At 37.3% G+C, this 18,932-nt stretch overlaps 1 protein-coding gene across 4 annotated transcripts in view; it reads right to left on the reverse strand.

Moving 5' to 3' along the window:
• Positions 1–18,932, reverse strand: part of LOC106872962 (dnaJ homolog subfamily C member 5) — a 107,209-nt gene that overhangs the window by 54,509 nt on the left and 33,768 nt on the right. For all 4 annotated transcript variants that reach the window (XM_014920150.3, XM_052973245.2, XM_014920149.3 and 1 more), the window contains exons 3-5: positions 10,756–10,812; positions 7,523–7,675; positions 3,630–3,761 (exon numbers count right to left, since the gene is read on the reverse strand). In XM_014920150.3, the coding sequence (XP_014775636.1) occupies positions 3,630–3,761; positions 7,523–7,675; positions 10,756–10,812 (342 nt within the window). The remainder of the gene's footprint in view (positions 1–3,629; positions 3,762–7,522; positions 7,676–10,755; positions 10,813–18,932) is intronic.

Raw genomic sequence — 18,932 nt, forward strand, 5'->3', positions numbered from 1 at the left:
CAAGTACTTGTTAATGCACATGACTGTATTCTCACCCATAGTCTAATTTAGTTCTTTATGCAATAAGTTTTGGGTGGGAACAGCAAGAGAAAACCATTAATGTTTAATGAGTGAATTAATACTCAAGAACATGTTCAGAAACATATATGAATGCAAGTTGAATAACCTACTCGTTAATAAAATTTAAAAAAACCTCATCCTATCCCTATTCCAAGAAATTAGCATGTGATAATGATAATGGCTCCATGAAAATTTCTGTATCTTTTTCATACTATTTTGATATTTATTTATCAACTAATAGTTGTTCACAAAATCCCTACTTTAACCTTCAGAATTGGTAATAACTTAGATTTGTCATTAGTCCTAGGATTCACGAGTGGAGATTAATCCTATTTTCATGATGTATAAGGTTACAATGCTTCCCACTAAACAGGGTACCAATCTGCTGCAGGATTAACTTCCTAAGTATTGCTGGGAAGTTATTTACAGCTAAGTAGATTGGAGCATTTTGCTCAAAAACACAATGCACAGTCTGGTCTTAGAACTGATCTTATGATCATGAATACAATACTCTGACCACTAGGCCACATGCCTTCACTATTGCCTTGGAAATGCCTCTATTTTGAGACTGCTCCTACTGTGAGTGTTTTCACTAAACGTTTTAAGTGCTAATGTAGTTCTGGGTAAACCTTAAACATATCTCTCTCTCTCTCTGTCTGTCTTGATCCAGTAGAACACCAGGATGAGGGAGAAGATGGCAGCAGCCACACTGACATTCTATTAAGTAACTTGTCCAAGGAAGAGTAGAACAACTAATTAACATATGGTTAATAAAATTTTTAATAATAAAACTTAACTAAATTTTTAGAATTTTCAAGTTTGCATAAAGTTAAGAATTGATAAATTGATGGGGTTCTGAGCTTTGAAAACAATACAATATATTGTACTATATAAACTTTTTATTCCAGTATCCAACTTGACACACTACTTCAAACAACTTTCCAATTACATATTCTATTTATATATGCTAGTAGTCACATATCTGTCTTCCAAGCTCTTTTTATAAAACACATTATATCTATCTTCAGATTACCACTCTAAACTACAGTTTCCAATTATTCTTTTATAAGCTTTCAAATTAACCTAACTCAGAATGCTAACTATATTCAACAACCATAATTCACTTCTCAAGTGTATTGAAAATAACCAGAGTGAAGATTTTTTTCAAGTGAATTGAAAATAACCAGAGTGAAGATTGTGGTTACCCTTAATAGTTACACTAGTCCCCTTACCAAGACAATACAGAATACAGAAATGTCATAATGCTTAACAATCCAAGCATTAAATATTTCAAATTATTAAATGCTGCATATACACATCCTCTCACATTCTTAAAAGATAATTAGATAAAGTTATGTATACACTTACTACCTTAAACATTTGTTGACCAATATAAAAGGAATAAAGTAAATGAAAATGAGATATTTGGTAAGTGGTGAACACCGATAATTTGAAAACAAATTAAGAAAGTTAGATGCATCTGAGAGATAAGATAAAAAAAAATTTCAGATTCTAAAAAGTTTACAATAGTGATTCCTAAACTTTTTCACCCCTACTGCCCTTGTTGCTCTAACATTTCATTTAGTTTACTGTTTTACAACTGAGTATAACTAGAAATAACAGTCTGTGGATCTTTGGGGTTTGACGGGCAACATTTTTTTTGTAGTGTTTTTGGTACCGAATATTTGTTTGTGGTATAGAACAGATAAAAAATTTTGTATTCGAAGTTATTTTATGTAAAAAAATTGTCGTATTTCAGTAATTTCAACCAATCACTGACGTCTATTGAGGTGAAAACAATTAATGCCGTAACGGTGTCATGGGATCTTTTCCCTTGAATAAAATTAGTCCCATTGTTTGTCAACAACTACCTGTGTTACTCTTATTTATGACATCGTTTGTGCGTTTGTACTGGTTTTAGCTTTAGGGTTTTAGGGTTAGGGTTCGGGTTTTAGAGTTAGGGTTAGTTTTAGGATTACGGTTAGGGTTATGGTTATGATTATTTTTGCCATAACCTTAACTCTAACCCTAACCCGAACCCTAACCCCAACCCTAAAACCCTTACTAGGGAATAATGATATAATTAAACAGGGAATAACACACTTGACACCGAACAGCAGTAATTGTATTCAGCTGAATAGATGTCAGTGATTGGTTGAAATTACAGAAATACGACAACTTTAACATGAAATAACTTGAGATGTACAAAATTTTGTTAAGAAGGTTAAGAGAAGAAGGTGTTTTATATGACACATTCTACCAGTGTCCCAAGTTTGAAAGTGTTTCGTTAAGAAAACAAATGTTGCCCGTCAAACCCCAAAGATCCCAGTCTGTTACAATAGATGATAATAACAGGGCATTTTAAATGGCTAACAATAATTTGCACACAAGTTTTTAAATTTTATTTATTGTTATAACTTGAATTTCTGTTACTTTAATGGAAAACTAACATTTGTAACACACTAAAGTGCTTTAATTATGAAGAAAACATCTCAATTATTTTAGCTTTAAGACTGGAGATATTAAAACCAGAGCCACATGAGCAAGGAAAAAAGAAAAAAAATTGTAGGAGGGAGCTACTTTATGAACCATTGTTGTTATTTTTGTCTTTGCCTCCAGCCAGGAATATATTAGATAAACAGAAGAAATAATAATGTAGCATACACCCTGCTATATGTTGTGTATCCCACAGTGTAGAACTATCAATTCTACAGAGACAAAGGAGGGGATTGGACAGGAGAGGAGGCAGTTATGGTGAAATGTCAAGAGAAAGAAGTATATAAAAAAAAAATCAAGAAAGTTCAAAGGTCAGCCTTTTGCAGAAAATAAAGAATTAAGAAAAAATACAAAAGATAAGAAAAATAAATCAATAAACATCTGAAAGTCTAAAAGAAATAGCAGAGAAGACAGTAAAAAGAAAAAAAAGAGAAAAGAAATATTTTGGGCAAAGTAAACAAAAGAATTAAAAATCTTGCAATCTAAAATCAATCCTGTTGCTTTTTTACTCTCTGACCACCAATTTAATTAATTAAATTTTTTTTTTTAAATCTGATTGCTCAAAACATTGCTGCTGCAGAAAGCTTACAAGAAGAATACCAATTATTATTGGTACTCTTGATAATTAATGATCATCATGGTAGGTTACATGATAAATATATTCCTCAAGAATATAAAAGTAATGGGTCAATAAGAGAATAATTGTTGGAGTTGAAGTCAAATGATGACAAGTATTATGGTAAAAGAAGCATGTTTTGGCTCAAAGCACCCCTAAACTAAACCCCAAACCCTCTTCAGAATTCTTTTACTCAATAAGAAAGAGCACTCATTCAGGAAAACCTGATCTACAAAGAGAAAGCATGAATTTGGAAATGTTAGAAAGAAACACAGATTAAGCCATCTAATTTGTTGCAGTTTAAGAAGTTATGTTTTATATAAAAACAATTATTTTCAAAAAGCAAACTGTTAGAAATAAAAACGACATTATAATTAGAGTTAGAATAATTAAAATAATGTAACTATTAAATTTAAAATAAAATAAAAACGAAATGTAATTGAAATGAAATACTTACATGTAGGAATGAATAATCCATGTCTTCTTGATCCATTTGTGGCCGAAATTTTCCACAACAAAAGTTGCAACAACAGCAACAACACAAGCAGAAGTAACAACCCGTTATCAATCCACAGAAACAAAACAAGGCCTAGAAAAGTAATGAAACAGTAATTAGTATAGATTTTAATTAATAAAAAATGTAAATGATAGCACTTTATAGTAGGTGCTACATAAAACTGATATGCTAACATGTAGGAAAGAATATAGAACAGGAAAAAACCTTAATCTAGTTATTTTCTGATGATTTATATAAAGTAACTTTTATTTTAAGACTCACTCAATGTAATTAATATATTGGTTTTATTAGTCTAAAAATATATAGCTACCTTAAATATTCTTCTTCACTCTCATACACAAGCTTTTCTTTTTTTTTTTAACATTTTTAAACAACTATTTTTATTTATTTTTTGTAGGTTAGGCTCACTTTATCAATTTTATCAATACAAGTATGTCAGCCTTTATAACAACAAACAAATACAATTGAAATTAATTAAACATTTAAGAGGATATGTATGGTCTTAAGAGATGCAACAGCTATAAAAAGACTTGTCAATCTGCTTCACAGTTTTGGCAGACAAAATGGAGGTGTTGTTGCTTTGGGGGATGGCAAAGGAGACATGCTGGAACTGTCACTCCAACTCACAGGTCTTGCACTTGTGGATAGCAATCTCTTCCCTTATAGTAATGAGTAAGGATGTATTCTAGGGGCCAAGAACATCAGAGGTCTCCATTGCTACAAGCTTGACTACAAACCTATCAGAGAGTAGCCAATACTTTAACAGTTCGCTCTGATGAGTAGTGAAGCCTGGGCTGGCAGCAGAACACACCAGAATGCCACTGGAAAGGGTGTTACAGCATATGGCATCTCAGATGAGGGGCCTACTACTATGGACTTTTACTGTCTATTCTGTCCAGTCTTACTCGCTTAAGCTGAGAAGGGATGCCTGCAGTGTCTAGGCCATGCTTCATGATCTCATTGAGAGCAGCATGGCGTGGAAGCAGTCAGCACTATCATATCATGACAATGGGTGGAGAATGAATGAATCCACAGTAAATTTACAGTGGTATTTGTGAGGCTCACAGATTAGGAGGCAAAGCCCCTGGGAAGCACTAATGTACAAACAGTTGCTATCCAGCTGAGTGCCAGTTGAGAGTGATGGCACTGTATTGAGCCAGGCACTGCTGTGGAGCTGGGACACCGAGCAAAAACATGCCAGATGGTACTTTCTTATTGTAAGTATGTAAATTGCTAAAATAAATAATTACATTTCTTAAAAAACCCTTAATATCTTCTAAAAAGTTCATTAAGAGGTAAAATCCATGAATAATTATATCCATAAAGTTAACAGAAGAGGTAAAATCCATGAATAATTATATCCATAAAGTTAACAGAAGATTTGAACAGATATGCTACATCAAATTTATAGGTTGCACAATAGTTTTAGATGCATAGTGATTTCTATAAACTAATTGAATTTAGCCATTCACTCTTAAACCAATTTTCTGTAGAAAGCAAACATATCCACTTGAAATTTCATTACTCAACAGCAGACAGCAGTTTTATATGACAATCTGTCTTTTGTTGGGGAATATCATATTTGAAACAATTTTCTGATGAGACATGTTAAGTTTACTGAGGCAACATGACTTGCAGAAAATACCAATTCTATTTTTGTGTGGATATTTAACATCCTTATTGGAAAAACTATGAAATTTTATTTCACAGTGAAAGGATTAAAAATACTTTGAAAAAGAAAAAAAAAAAAAAGATCCAGAAGGGTGACCATACGAGATGATTCCACACATCCACTTAATTTTTTTAGGATAGTAAAATGTTGGATGGTTCTATAAGGTCTGATATTTTCATACATTAGAAGAGCTGTATTTACAAATTGACACTACAACAGCCAACACTCAAAATAAGGAAGTGATGCTTTATCAACCAAATTGACAAAAGCAAATAAAGCAATATGCCTAAGAGATAACATAATGTTAAGCCTAAATGATGGTTTTAGAGGTGAAGTATTAAAAACCTTTGAATGTTATGAAAAAATAACAGCTTATAAATGGTGTGGCTTTTCATGCTAGATGCTAAAAACAAGCAATTATAGTAATAAAAAAAAAAGCAATGGGAATTTAAGTATTTTATACTCCCCTGTGAAAACAGTCTTACAGAGAATTGGTGATTCATCATCATCACCATTTAACTTCTGTTTTCCATGCTGGCATGAGTTGGTCAGTTTGACAGGGACTCATGAGCCAGAAGACAGGGTCAAACTCCAATACCTGATTTAGTAAAGTTTCTGTAGTTGGATACTCTTCCTAATGCTAACCACCTTACAGAGTGTACTGGGTGCTTTTTAACATGATACTGGACTAGTAAGGTTACCAACTAACTAACAAGACTCTTCACCTGAGGGGTGAGTAGTATTAAGGGATGTGACTTTAGTGGGACAGGAACAAGTGTCTTGTTGTAGGAGATATACATGGTTACACCAGTCAGAAGAGAAAGAGGATGGTGAAGATACCTCACGTATAGCCTCAAGTTACAAGAAGGTGAATAAAGAGAAGTGGTATGGGGGGTAAGTTTGTGGGAGTGTGAAGGAGAGTGACAGATGGATGGGGATAGGGAAATACAGAGTGGTGAACATGAGTGGAGGCAAGGCCAATCCTGAATATCTGTTGGAGGGGGGAAGCAAAGAAAGATGTGGATCAGAGAAATGATAGTTGACAGCCAAGATGGTGTGAAGTGAATGGGGGTGGTGTGTGAGGGAGATGAACTTTACTAGAGGTGAGGTCAAAAGTACACAAAAGTGGAAATGGTGGGAAATGGACAGAGGTAATGGGGGAAGGACTGCTGCTGGCAAAACACAGGACTTCACAGGGAAAGGGGTATTAAGTGAAATAAAAATGTAAGGGATGACACAAAGAGAGCTTGTAGAAGGAAGTGGTCTCATTATTACAACAGCTGAATGGGTACTGACGAACAGGAGAGTTCTAAGAAGATGAATTGTGTGAATGATGGGTGATAAGAGGATGGGTTTTATGTGTTTATGCATCAGGGATGATTAGATGCATAGACATGGGCTGTGCAGGTAGGAGGTTGAGATTGTGTGCAGGAACTTTAGACATAGGCAATGTGCTTTTTGGGCCTCATTTTTGCTTGGCTATGCTTGAGAAAGCATGCCCACCTAATTGCTAATCATCTTGGTCCTTTGTCATCTTTTCCATGAGGCTCAACATCTGGAGGTCATTCTTCACCACTTTTGGGTCTTCCTCTACCACAAGTTCCATCAACATTTAGTGATCAGCACTTCTTTACACAGCTGTCCTCATCCATACACATCACATGACCATACCAGTGCAGTCTTCTCTCTTGCACACTACATCTGATTCCTCTTAAGCCTAATTTTTTTTTCTCAACATACTTGCACTTTTGTCATACATGCACACTGGCATTGTAGATTCAATAGAGCATACTAGCTTTATTTCTCTCTTGTTTTCCCATGTCCTTCCCTTCTGAAATATTTTATCTACATTATTATTAATAAGCAGACTTGTCAGAGTGTCAATATTTGGTCCATACCGTTATGCTGTATCAAATCCTCTGAAGTCAACTTTGCCTTTCATCCTTCCAAAGTCAATAAAATATAATTCAATCAAGAATTGGGGTGGACTTAACAAACAACCCCCACTCCCTCCAAACTTCTTTGCCTATGTTACATACAATTATTATTATGAAGTTTAATATTTCACTTTCAGGACACAATAATTTTCATCAAATTGTGTCAAATGTCATGTAAATGTGGAATTTGCTTTTAAATAGGATTGAATAAAAGAAACTCTTACCTTTGCCCATCGACTATTTAACAGAAAATAGAAGCTAACATTTTCTTCTCCAACAGTTTCTGCTGCATACAGCCCAAGAGACCCATACTGGTCATATATTCGTCGTTTTGAACTATCACAAAGGACAGAGTGTGCATGGTTAATATCTTTAAACTGAAAAATAAAATTGGGATTATCTTGAAGAAACCATTCATAAAATTTTAGAAATAATTCACTATTTATTACTCTATAGCTTTTAGTTTATGTATTCAAATCGAATAAAACATACAGTAACACAACGAATACCGTAAAAACCCATGTAATTTGTGCACCTGTGTAATTTTGCAGGTGACTTTCAGGATAAAATTTGTTAAAAAAAGCTTCTACCTTTTAGTTGTATTTAGCATAATTTCACTTATGATTAGATTTTATTAAATTTTCATTAAATAAAAATAATTTCTGTTTAACAGATATCACATTGAATGCTATTAAATCACAAAGTGTTTGTGTTCATCATCATCATCATCATCGTTTAACGTCCGCTTTCCATGCTAGCATGGGTTGGACGATTTGACTGAGGACTGGTGAAACCGGATGGCAACACCAGGCTCCAGTCTGATTTGGCAGAGTTTCTACAGCTGGATGCCCTTCCTAACGCCAACCACTCAGAGAGTGTAGTGGGTGCTTTTACGTGTCACCCGCACGAAAACGGCCACGCTCGAAATGGTGTCTTTTATGTGCCACCCGCACAAGCCAGTCCAGGGGCACTGGCAACGATCTCGCTCGAAAATCCTACAGGAGCCAGTCAGGCGGTACTGGCAACGGCCACGCTCAAAATGGTGCATCTCATGTGCCACCCGCACAAGAACCAGTTCAGGGGCACTGGCAACGATCTTACTTGGCTTGCCGGGTCTTCTCACGCACAGCCCATTTCCAAAGGTCTCGGTCCGTAGTCATCGCCTCGGTGAGGCCCAATGTACGAAGGTCTTGCCTCACCACCTCAGCCCAGGTCTTCCTGGGCCTACCTCTTCCACTGGTTCCCTCAACTGTTAGGGTGTGGCACTTTTTCACGCAGCTATCCTCCTCCATTCTCACCACATGTCCATACCAGCGCAATCGTCTCTCTTGCACACCACAACTGATGCTTCTAATGTTCAGCTTTTCTCTCAAGATACTTACACTCTGACGGGTATTCACATTGACATTACACATCCAACGGAGCATACTGGCTTCATTCCTTGCGAGCTTACGTATGTCCTCAGCAGTTACAGCCCATGTTTCACTGCCATGTAGCATGGTTGTTCGTACGCATGCGTCATACAGTCTGCGGTTGTTCGTACGCATGCGTCATATAATAAACTTTATTTTACATTTCTTGCCCACAAGGGATTATGTCCGATCTTTGGCATACTGCTGCATGTCTTCTCACATCATGATCACAGGAAAAGTTGTTAAGAATTACCAACAAAGACAAAGCTGATAAATACGCACAGGTGTTACAAATTAAGTTTAATTACCAATAAACATCAGCTTGGATGACACTTTACTCAACTGACTGAGGAAGGTGACTGATCAAGCTGATTATGTAAACAGAATTCTTTTCTGCCTATTCTTGTCAGAACCTTTGATATGGAGTATCAAAATTTTAATCCCTTTCACAATTATAAAATGTTAAGCAAACTTTAAAATTTGTCATTATCATTATTGTCAGTATGGGCAGAACTTATGAATCGTTTACTGTGAAGGAGAAATTAAATATGTTGAATATGCATTTGAACAAGGCAATAGAGCTGTCAGAAGGCATTTTAATGTTAATGAAGCTAAAGTTCGAAATTGGCATAAACAGTATGACAAACTTAAAACTGTGCCTAATAATAAACAGACAAAAATAAAAACGTACAATCAAGACTATCCATATCATTACATTTATTTCAGTCAGGAATATCCATATCACTATGTCAATGGTGCTCCATTGCGTTAGGTAGAAACCCCAAGCAATGTAAAATATGGCCCGGACCGTCAGACTCCAAAAAGTAGTTAACCATTGAATGGTTTTAGTAAATTTAAACAGAAAAAGTAAGTATTCCACCATCCAGCATAAATAAAAGTCAACTTCATTATATTTAAGTCATTATTTTTTTCTGTAAAAACCTATTCTGACATTAAATGAGTCAACTTCCAGTACGAATGTTTACATTTTGTACGTCTTTTTTCAACAAAAAACTTTTCAAAAGAAATTCTGGAAACAATCTACTCATGTAATTTGCACACCCCTAAAGTTTATTTTTATTTTTGCAAAAAAAAGTGTAAATTACACGGGTTTTTACAGTAGTTACTTTAAGGTACAATGTTCAACTAAATTAAGGACTACTGATAAACCATTTAAAAAATAAAATGTTTAAATTCTGTTACAATATAATTATACCCTCTTGCTGTTGTTGTTCATTGTTAAGACTGGGACAGGAGGAACATTAATCCCAGATAAGTTTTTCCCCATTTTAGAATCTTCAGCAAATTAAGTATAATAAATTTATGTAATATTTTTATGTTTGGAGACATTGTTCTTAAATTTCTTAGGAGAGAGAGAGAAAGAAAATGAAAAAAAAAAAAAAAAAGAAATTCATTGAAAAAAATTCTTTATAGTGTTTATTTGCATTTCTACCTATGATCTCTGGGTAATTATGTGAATGTCTATATAAGGATCGAGTGTTGATTCTCGAGGCAAATTCAGCAATCAGGTCAAGATGTCATCCGTATGGAAAACTAAGGACCTTGAGGCAGATGTTTTTTTTAAAGAATAAGCAAATAAAAAACATTTAAACACAACCTTATGGTTGATAGCAATTGCTATAACCTTGAACTCTGACAATCCAATGAAGTTGCAGAGAAACCCACTTTGTCCTTGACTAAGCAAAGCAGAAGCTAACTTTGCAGATGTTAATTTGTGGCAAATGTCACCAGACAAGTGTGATACAACATCCATTCTACCCCTAGCAACTCTCTTAAATGATTATTAGTTTATTTCAACATGATTCACTCTCCCTCCAGCAACATACCAAGATAATCTTAGACGTTTGCTTCGACAAAATTAATAAAAACAGAAATTTTAAAATTAATGTGATTCACCGATTAGATATTTTCCCACTTCATTAGTTGGAATTTTTATTTAACAGTAACAGAAATATTTAATGAATAATGCATGCACATAAATAAATGTTAAATTATTTTTACAATAGAAATGTTTCATAACTCACTTTGTCTGCTGCATTAGGATCATCTAAATTTTTATCTGGGTGAAATTTTAATGCTAACTGTAAAGACAAGAAAGTATTAGAATTAAAAAAAAAAAATCACAAGAAACAAGGTATTGTAAAAAACGGAAGCACATGATTCATATAACAATTCCATTAACAAATGACAGTTTCAGAAGCCTCCCCTCCTGTCATTTCTTTTTATTTCTCAACTTGAAAACATGATTAACCTTTTAGTATTTAAGCCAGCCATATCTGGCTCAAATATTCTACCAGTTTTAAGATGAAATTGGACAGATCTAGCCTCTCACACCTACCCTACAATGTCATTCTAAAACATAAATGATCACATCATCAAAATCTCAAAGCTATGAGATAATGCATGATTAATTCAAAACAATGTGAATGAATAAGGATTCATCATCATCATCGTTTAACGTCCGCTTTCCATGCTAGCATGGGTTGGACGATTTGACTGAGGACTGGCGAACCAGATGGCTACGCCAGGCTCCAATCTGATTTGGCAGAGTTTCTACAGCTGGATGCTCTTCCTAACGCCAACCACTCTGAGAGTGTAGTGGGTGCTTTTATGTGCCACCAGCACAAAGGCCAGTCTGGCGGTACTGGCAATGACCATGCTCAAAATGGTGTATTTTATGTGCCACCTGCACAGGAACCAGTCCGGCAGAACTGGCAACGATCTCGCTCGAACGTCTTTTCACGTGCCAGGAAGGCAAGACTGGTAACGATTACGCTCAAAAGGTGCTATTTATGTGCCACTGGCACGAAAGCCAGACAGCTGCTCTGGCAACGATGACGCTTGGACGGTGCTCTTAGCGCTCAACTGGTACAGGTGCCATCACAATTTCGCTTTCACTTGCCCCAACAGGTCTTCGCAAGCCAAGTTTAGTTTCCAATGAAGGAGATGTTAGCATGGATGCCAGTCGTCGAATTTAGTTCGATTTCGATTTCATTCGCCTCAACAGGTCTTTGTAAGCGGAGTTTGGTGTCAAATGAAGGAAAGGTACGCATAAGTGGGCTGGCTACACCCCTGGAAGAGGCCTTCGATTATGGTCTCACTTGGCTTGCCGGGTCTTCTCATACACAGCATATTTCCAAAGGTCTCAGTCACAAGTCATTGCCTCGGTGAGGCCTAATGTTCTAAGGTCGTGCTTCAACACCTCAACCTAGGTCTTCCTGGCTCTACCTCTTCCACAGGTTCCTTCAACCGCTAGGCTGTGGCACTTTTACACACAGCTACCCTCATCCATTCTCGCCAGATGACCATACCAGCACAATCGTCTCTCTTGCACACCACAACTGATGCCTCTTAGGTTCAACTTTTCTCTCAAGGTATTTACACTCTCTCGAGTATGCACACTGACATTACACATCCATTGGAGCATACTGGCTTCATTCCTTGCGAGCTTACGCATGTCCTCAGCAGTCATGGGCATGTTTCACTGCCATGTAGCATGACTTTCATACACATGCGTCATACAGTCTGCCTTTTACTCTGAGAGTCCCTTTGTCACCAGCAGAGGTAAGAGCTCTCTGAACTTTGCCCAGTGTTTTCTTATTCGAGCAGCTACACTTTCAGCATACCCTCCCCCACTACCCCACTACTAACTTGGTCACCTAGATAGCAGAAGCTATCAACGACGTCTAGTTTTTCTCCCTGGAATGTGGCAGAAGTTGTTTTCTGCACATTTTCAGTGTTTATTGTTCCTGAACATCTGCCACATACAAAAACTATCTTCCTAGTTAACCTTCCTTTGATATTGCTGCACCTCTTATGTGTTCATAGCTTACACTGGGTACATCTTATGGAGTTTCTACCTACACCTTTTCTACAGATCGAGCAGGGCCATCTACCTGAAAGGGTTTGTGTTTTGTCTACCTTCCTACTTATTAGGACTTTGGTTTTAGCTAGGTCGACTCTAAGGCCCTTCAATTCTAGTCCTTGCTTCCACACCTGAAACTTCTCCTCTAGTTCTGATAGTAACTCAGCAATTAGCGCAAGGTCATCAGCATAGAGGAGCTCCCAGGGGCATCCTGTCTTGAATTCCTGTGTTATTGCCTGGAGGATTATAATAAATAGGAGGGGGCTGAAGACTGAACCTAGGTGGACACCTACCTCTACCCGGAATTCTTCACTGTACTCGTTGCCAACCCTCACCTTACTGACAGCGTCTCTGTACATGGCTCGCACGGCTCTCACTAACCATTCTTCTATCCCTAGTTTCCTCATTGACCACCAGATAAAGGATCGTTGTCCCTGTCAAAGGCTTTCACTATGTCAACCAGGTACAGAGGTTTATCTTTGGCTAGGTATTTCACCTGCAGCTGTCTTACCAGAAATATAGCATCAGTGGTGCTTTTCCCTGGCACGAATCCAAACTGCATATCATCTAAACTGACTCTCTCCCTAATTAGTTGGGCTATGACCCTCTCTGTGACTTTCCTTACCTGATCTAACAGCTCGATACCTCTGTAATTATTTGTATCTAAAGCGTCACCTTTACCTTTGTAGCAGTTGACTATGGTGCTGCTCCACCAGTCATTGGGTATGACTCCTTCGTGTATCACCTGGTTGCACTACGGGTGACTAGGCTATAGCCGACACTGCCAGATATTTTGAGCATCTCTGCAGTGATTCCTGATGGGCCGGGACTTTCCCCGTCTTCATACTCTTAATTGCTTTATCTACTATGGTACTGTCAACTCGGATAGCTGGTCAACATTTGGCAGACTCTCTTTCTCCCATTCATTCTCTTTATTGAGCAACCTTTTGTAGTGGTGTCTCCAAACCTGTTTCTTTGCAGCCTCGTTTAGTGCAAGTGTACCATCATCCATGCGAACACATTTCTCTCCCACGACATCACGGTTCTCTCTCACACACCGTCTTGCAACACGAAATACCTCAAATCTTTGGTCCTCATGGCGCAGAACATTGGCAAATTTTTTCTTATCTGCTTCCCTTCTGGCTAAATAAACGTGTCCCCTAGCTTCCCTTCTGGCAGTCTGATACAATTCCCTGCTACCTCCATTCTTCCAGTCCTTCCAAGCCGGTTTCTTTTGTCTAATAGGCCTGTCTACCTCCTTGTTCCACCACCACGTTACTTTGGGTTGAGAGGGTACTTTGCATCATCCACAGATCTGGTCAGTGGCCCTCAGCAGGTTGTCCTGTAGAAACCTCTAGTTGTCTTCTACATTGTGTGAAGCTATATCCCCTTCTATTTCATCAGATAAAATAACCTGAATGCTAAAAGGTATAATAACATTATCATCATCATCATTTAACATCCGTTTTCCATGCTGGCATGGGTTGGACAATTTATAGATAAGCATGAGTCAATTTCCTTTCTATGAAGCTGAATAGAAATTAACATGTGTCAATGACATGGAAGTCAAAAGTTCAATGTTTGAAGTGAAAACTATATGGGCCAATCCTGGTTAGTGTGAAATTACTAACAAAGTTGACAGATAACTGACCTTATCCTATGTATTGTTAATGTGAAACTATAAAGAGACTCAACAGGTGACCTATTGTGTGTATATGAATGTGAAACTATGGAATAGAGTTGCTAGATGATAAGATAAAATTTCTTTAAGAAAATGAAGCACTTGATTCTAGAGGAACAAATAGTACTAAAGGAGAACTCAGTCAACAAGTGACATGCTGTAGTACACTGCATATTAATAGAATGATATGCCTTTAGGAGACGAAAAATAACAAGAGGAGCTTAGTTATGGGATAGATCACTTAACATGATATTCCTTTTCTGGACAGAAGAGGGCTTGAATATATTAAGATACATAATGGAATACAAAACAGAAACAAGCATTTAGATATAGCAAGCTGAGTTGATATATGATCTTGGGGGTAAATTGACATTAAGAGATATTTTCATTGTATATTTATCTCAACTTCTATTATTGCTTGAAACTTCTCTCTAATATTATAAAAGAACAAACCAAGCATTTTCAAGCCAGAAGTAACTAAGGGATCAACCATCTCAGTTTCTGAAAGGACCTTAAAATTCATTCCAAAAATGAGTTCAATATACATGTAATCTAAATCAAATTCCTAATAAGTTTTAAGATCTAAGAAATAGTAATAGCTCTCAACTAATTTCTTTCTGAGCAATTAAATGAAAAAATAGAAACTGCAAGTTTAAATTCACTATGATATTGAAACCCTATACTCTTCCTCTGATTCTTACTAAAGAGAGTAACATTTCCCCCTAAAATATATGATGATAAAGCATGTGTCCATGTCGCTCATTTTCACTCCCACGACCCACAGAAATACAAAACAAAACAAACCAGCCACTCTAATAAACAATCATCTCTTATACTATTCTGAGTGTTTTTCCCCATCTCAGCATCAACTGGGGGAAAACCTTCGTTACTAACATATATAGTAGCATGTAGGTGCCACTTCAAAGTAACAATACAAAATGAAAATGTTTATTTAGGTTGACTGCATGCTTCTCCTTGACCTTCATCAAACCAATCATGCTGAGCAGTTCAAATTTCAGTTATCTCTTAACTCCTGTTTCCTGTCAATATATACTTGGGCTATATATTCTCTTTTTTTGCTAAAAATTTGTATACATTGTAAAAAACACCTCTCTTTTTTAAATTTTTTTTTTTACCTTAAACGTAACTGAAAACTTTATCTGCAAGGTCAAAAATTTCAGCAACTGAGTTTAAATATTTGAAGATCTTGCAAGTATTTTGTTCTTTTGTAAAGAGATGCTGAATGAAAGCACTCAAACTGTGTGATCTCAAATCAAGTTAAACATTATTCTCTTTTACTTGTTTCAGTCATTTGACTGTGGCCATGCTGGAGCACAGCCTTTAGTCGAGCAAATCCACCCCAGGACTTATTCTTTGTAAGCCTAGTACTTATTCTATCGGTCCCTCTTGCCGAACCGCTAAGTTACGAGAATGTAAACACGCCAGCATCATTTGTCAAGCAATGTTGGAGGGACAAACACAGATACACAAACATATACTCACACACATACATATATACGACAGGCTTCTTTCAGTTTCCGTCTACCAAATCCACTCACAAGGCTTTGGTCGGCCCAAGGCTATAGTAGAAGACACTTGCCTAAGGTGCCACGCAGTGGGACTGAACCCGGAACTATGTGGTTGATAAGTAAGCTACTTACCACACAGCCACTCCTATGCATATGCATATGTATATATATATATATATATATATATATTTAGAAATAGAAAACAGTAATACAATGGAAAAAACAAAAACCACTTCAGAAAGACTTCAGTGCTGAGTACTGTAGCATATTTATATGAGAATTTCACAGACTTCCATCTATGAGGATGAAAACTATTAGAGATTAAAAACAATGTATTACACCCTTGCCTGGTTGATTACATGACAAAATTTCTCTTTATATTCTTATTTGTAACACCTTATTTGGCTGAAGTGTATCATGACTTTCCTTCATTGTATATTGTTAATTTTGTCTCTGTCTCTTGGTCTCATTGTTGGAACAAAAGCCTATGATTTTTCAGACAATTCTTTCGTTCAATTTTTTGGAAATTTCCTCTTCCACTGTTGATGCCTGACATACAATAATTATACAAGTTGCATTATCATCATTTAATGTTCATTTTCCATGCTGGCATGGGTTGGACAGCTTGACAGGAACTGGCAAGGCCACAGGTTCGCGCCAGGTTCCAGAGTCTATTTTGGCTTGGTTTCTACAACTGGATGCCCTTCCTAATGCCAACAACTTTAAAGTGTACTGGGTGCTTTTTACATGGCATCATCACCAGTGCTTTTTATGTGGCACCTTGTGAAGAGTGGGTCTTCTTGAGTATAGAAATACACCAATCCAATTCAGACTATTTGGTCAATATTAATTGAAACAGAAATGCTGTTGTTCAAATCAGAAATTGAAAAAAAACACTTCTGGAACATTAAATAAGAACTCAATATATATTGTGAAAGCATTGGTCAATATGACATTCAATTAGAAAGTCAATAGTAATAGAGAACGTTGAAGAGTAGAACTACCACATTTGATCTGCCTGATTTACTGACCTACAATTTCAACTATGATGAATGTTAGTTTAAATTTTGAAAAAAAGTTTAATCTCTCTCTGATTATAACATGTCACCAGCAGAGGTAAGAGCTCTCTGAACTTTACCCAGGCTATTCTTATTCTAGCAGCTATACTTTCAGAGCACCCACCCCCACGACTGACTTGGTCACCTAGGTAATGTAAGCTATCAATGACTTCTAGTTTTTCTCCCTGGAATGTGGCAGAAGTTGTTCTCTGCACATTTTCAGTGTTTATTGTTCCTGAACATCTGCTACATACAAAAACTATCTTCCTAGTTAACCTTCCTTTGATATTGCTGCACCTCTTATGTGTTCATAGCTTACACTGGGTACATCTTATGGAGTTTCTACCTACGCCTTTTCTACAGATCGAGCAGGGCCATCTACCTGAAGGGGTTTGTGGTTTATCTACCTTCCTACTTATTAGGACTTTGGTTTTAGCTAGGTTGACTGTAAGGCACTTCGATTCTAGTCCTTGCTTCCACACCTGAAACTTCTCTAGTTCTGATAGTGACTCAGCAATTAGTGCAAGGTCATCAGCATAGAGGAGCTCCCAGGGGCATCCTGTCTTGAATTCCTCTGTTATCACCTGGAGGACTATGATAAATAAGAGGGGGCTGAGGACTGAACCTTGGTGGACCCCTACCTCTACCCGGAATTCTTTACAGTACTCGTTGCCAACCCTCATCTTACTGACTGCGTCCCTGCACGTGGCTTGCACAGCTCTCACTAACTATTCATCTATCCCTAGTTTCCTCATTGATCACCAGATAAGGGATCGTTGTCCCTGTCAAAGGCTTTCACCATGTCAACTAGGTACAGAGGTTTATCTTTGGCTAGGTATTTCTCCTGCAGCTGTCTAACCAGAAATATAGCATCAGTGGTGCTTTTCCTTGGCACAAACCCAAACTGCATCTCATCTAAGCTGACTCTCTCCCTAATTAGTTGGACTATGACCCTCTCAGTCACCTTCATTACCTGATCCAATAACTTGGTACCTCTGTAATTGTTTGTGTCTAAAGCGTCACCTTTACCTTTGTGGCAGTTGACTATGGTGCTGCTACACCAGTCATTGGGTATGACTCCTTCGTATATCACCTGGTTAACTATACGGGGGACTAGGCTATAGCCAACACTGTCAGATACTTTGAGCATCTCTACAGTGATTACCGATGGGCCGGGGGCTTCCCCTGTCTTCATACTCTTGATTGCTTTATCTACAAAGGGACTGTCAATTAGGATAGCTGGTTCCTCTGTTGGGTCGACATTTGGCAGACTCTCTTTCTCCCATTCATTCTCTTTATTAAGCAACCTTTCATAGTGGCGTCTCCAAACCTCTGTCTTTGCAGCCTCGTTTAGTGCAAGTGAGCCTGTCTTGCAACACGAAATACGTCTTAGGTCTTCACGGCGCAGAAGACTGGCAAATTTTTTCTTATCTGCTTCCCCTCTGGCTAAATAAATGCGTCTCCTGGCGTCCCTTCTGGCAGTCTGATACAATTCTCTGCTACTTCTGCTCTTCCAGCCCTTCCAAGCCTGTTTCTTTTGTCTAATAGCCCTGTCAACCACATTGTTCTACCACCACGTTACCTTGGGTCGAGAGGGGACTTTGCACCATCTACAGATCTGGTCAGTGGCTCTCACTAGGTTGTCCCGTAAAAACCTCCAGACACACACATATATATATATATATATATATACACATAGAGACATTATATATATATTATATATACTTGGTAAAATTGTTAATTTATTAATTATGTGACAATTCCCTGTCCTATATCTATCCATCTATCTCTCTCTCTCTCTATATATATATATATATATATACATACATAGACATACATACGTGTGTGTGTGTGTGTGTGTGTGTGTGTGTGTGTGTGTGTGTGTGTGTGTGTGTGTGTGTGTGTGTGTGTGTGTGTGTGTGTGTGTGTGTGTGTGTGTGTGTGTGTGTGTGTGTGTGTGTGTGTGTGTGTGTGTGTGTGTGTGTGTGTGTGTGTGTGTGTGTGTGTGTGTGTGTGTGTGTGTGTGTGTGTGTGTGTGTGTGTGTGTGTGTGTGTGTGTGTGTGTGTG

The sequence above is a fragment of the Octopus bimaculoides genome, chromosome 15 (assembly GCF_046866305.1).
Source record: "Octopus bimaculoides isolate indiv1 chromosome 15, ASM4686630v1, whole genome shotgun sequence".
NCBI classification, from domain to species: domain Eukaryota; kingdom Metazoa; phylum Mollusca; class Cephalopoda; order Octopoda; family Octopodidae; genus Octopus; species Octopus bimaculoides.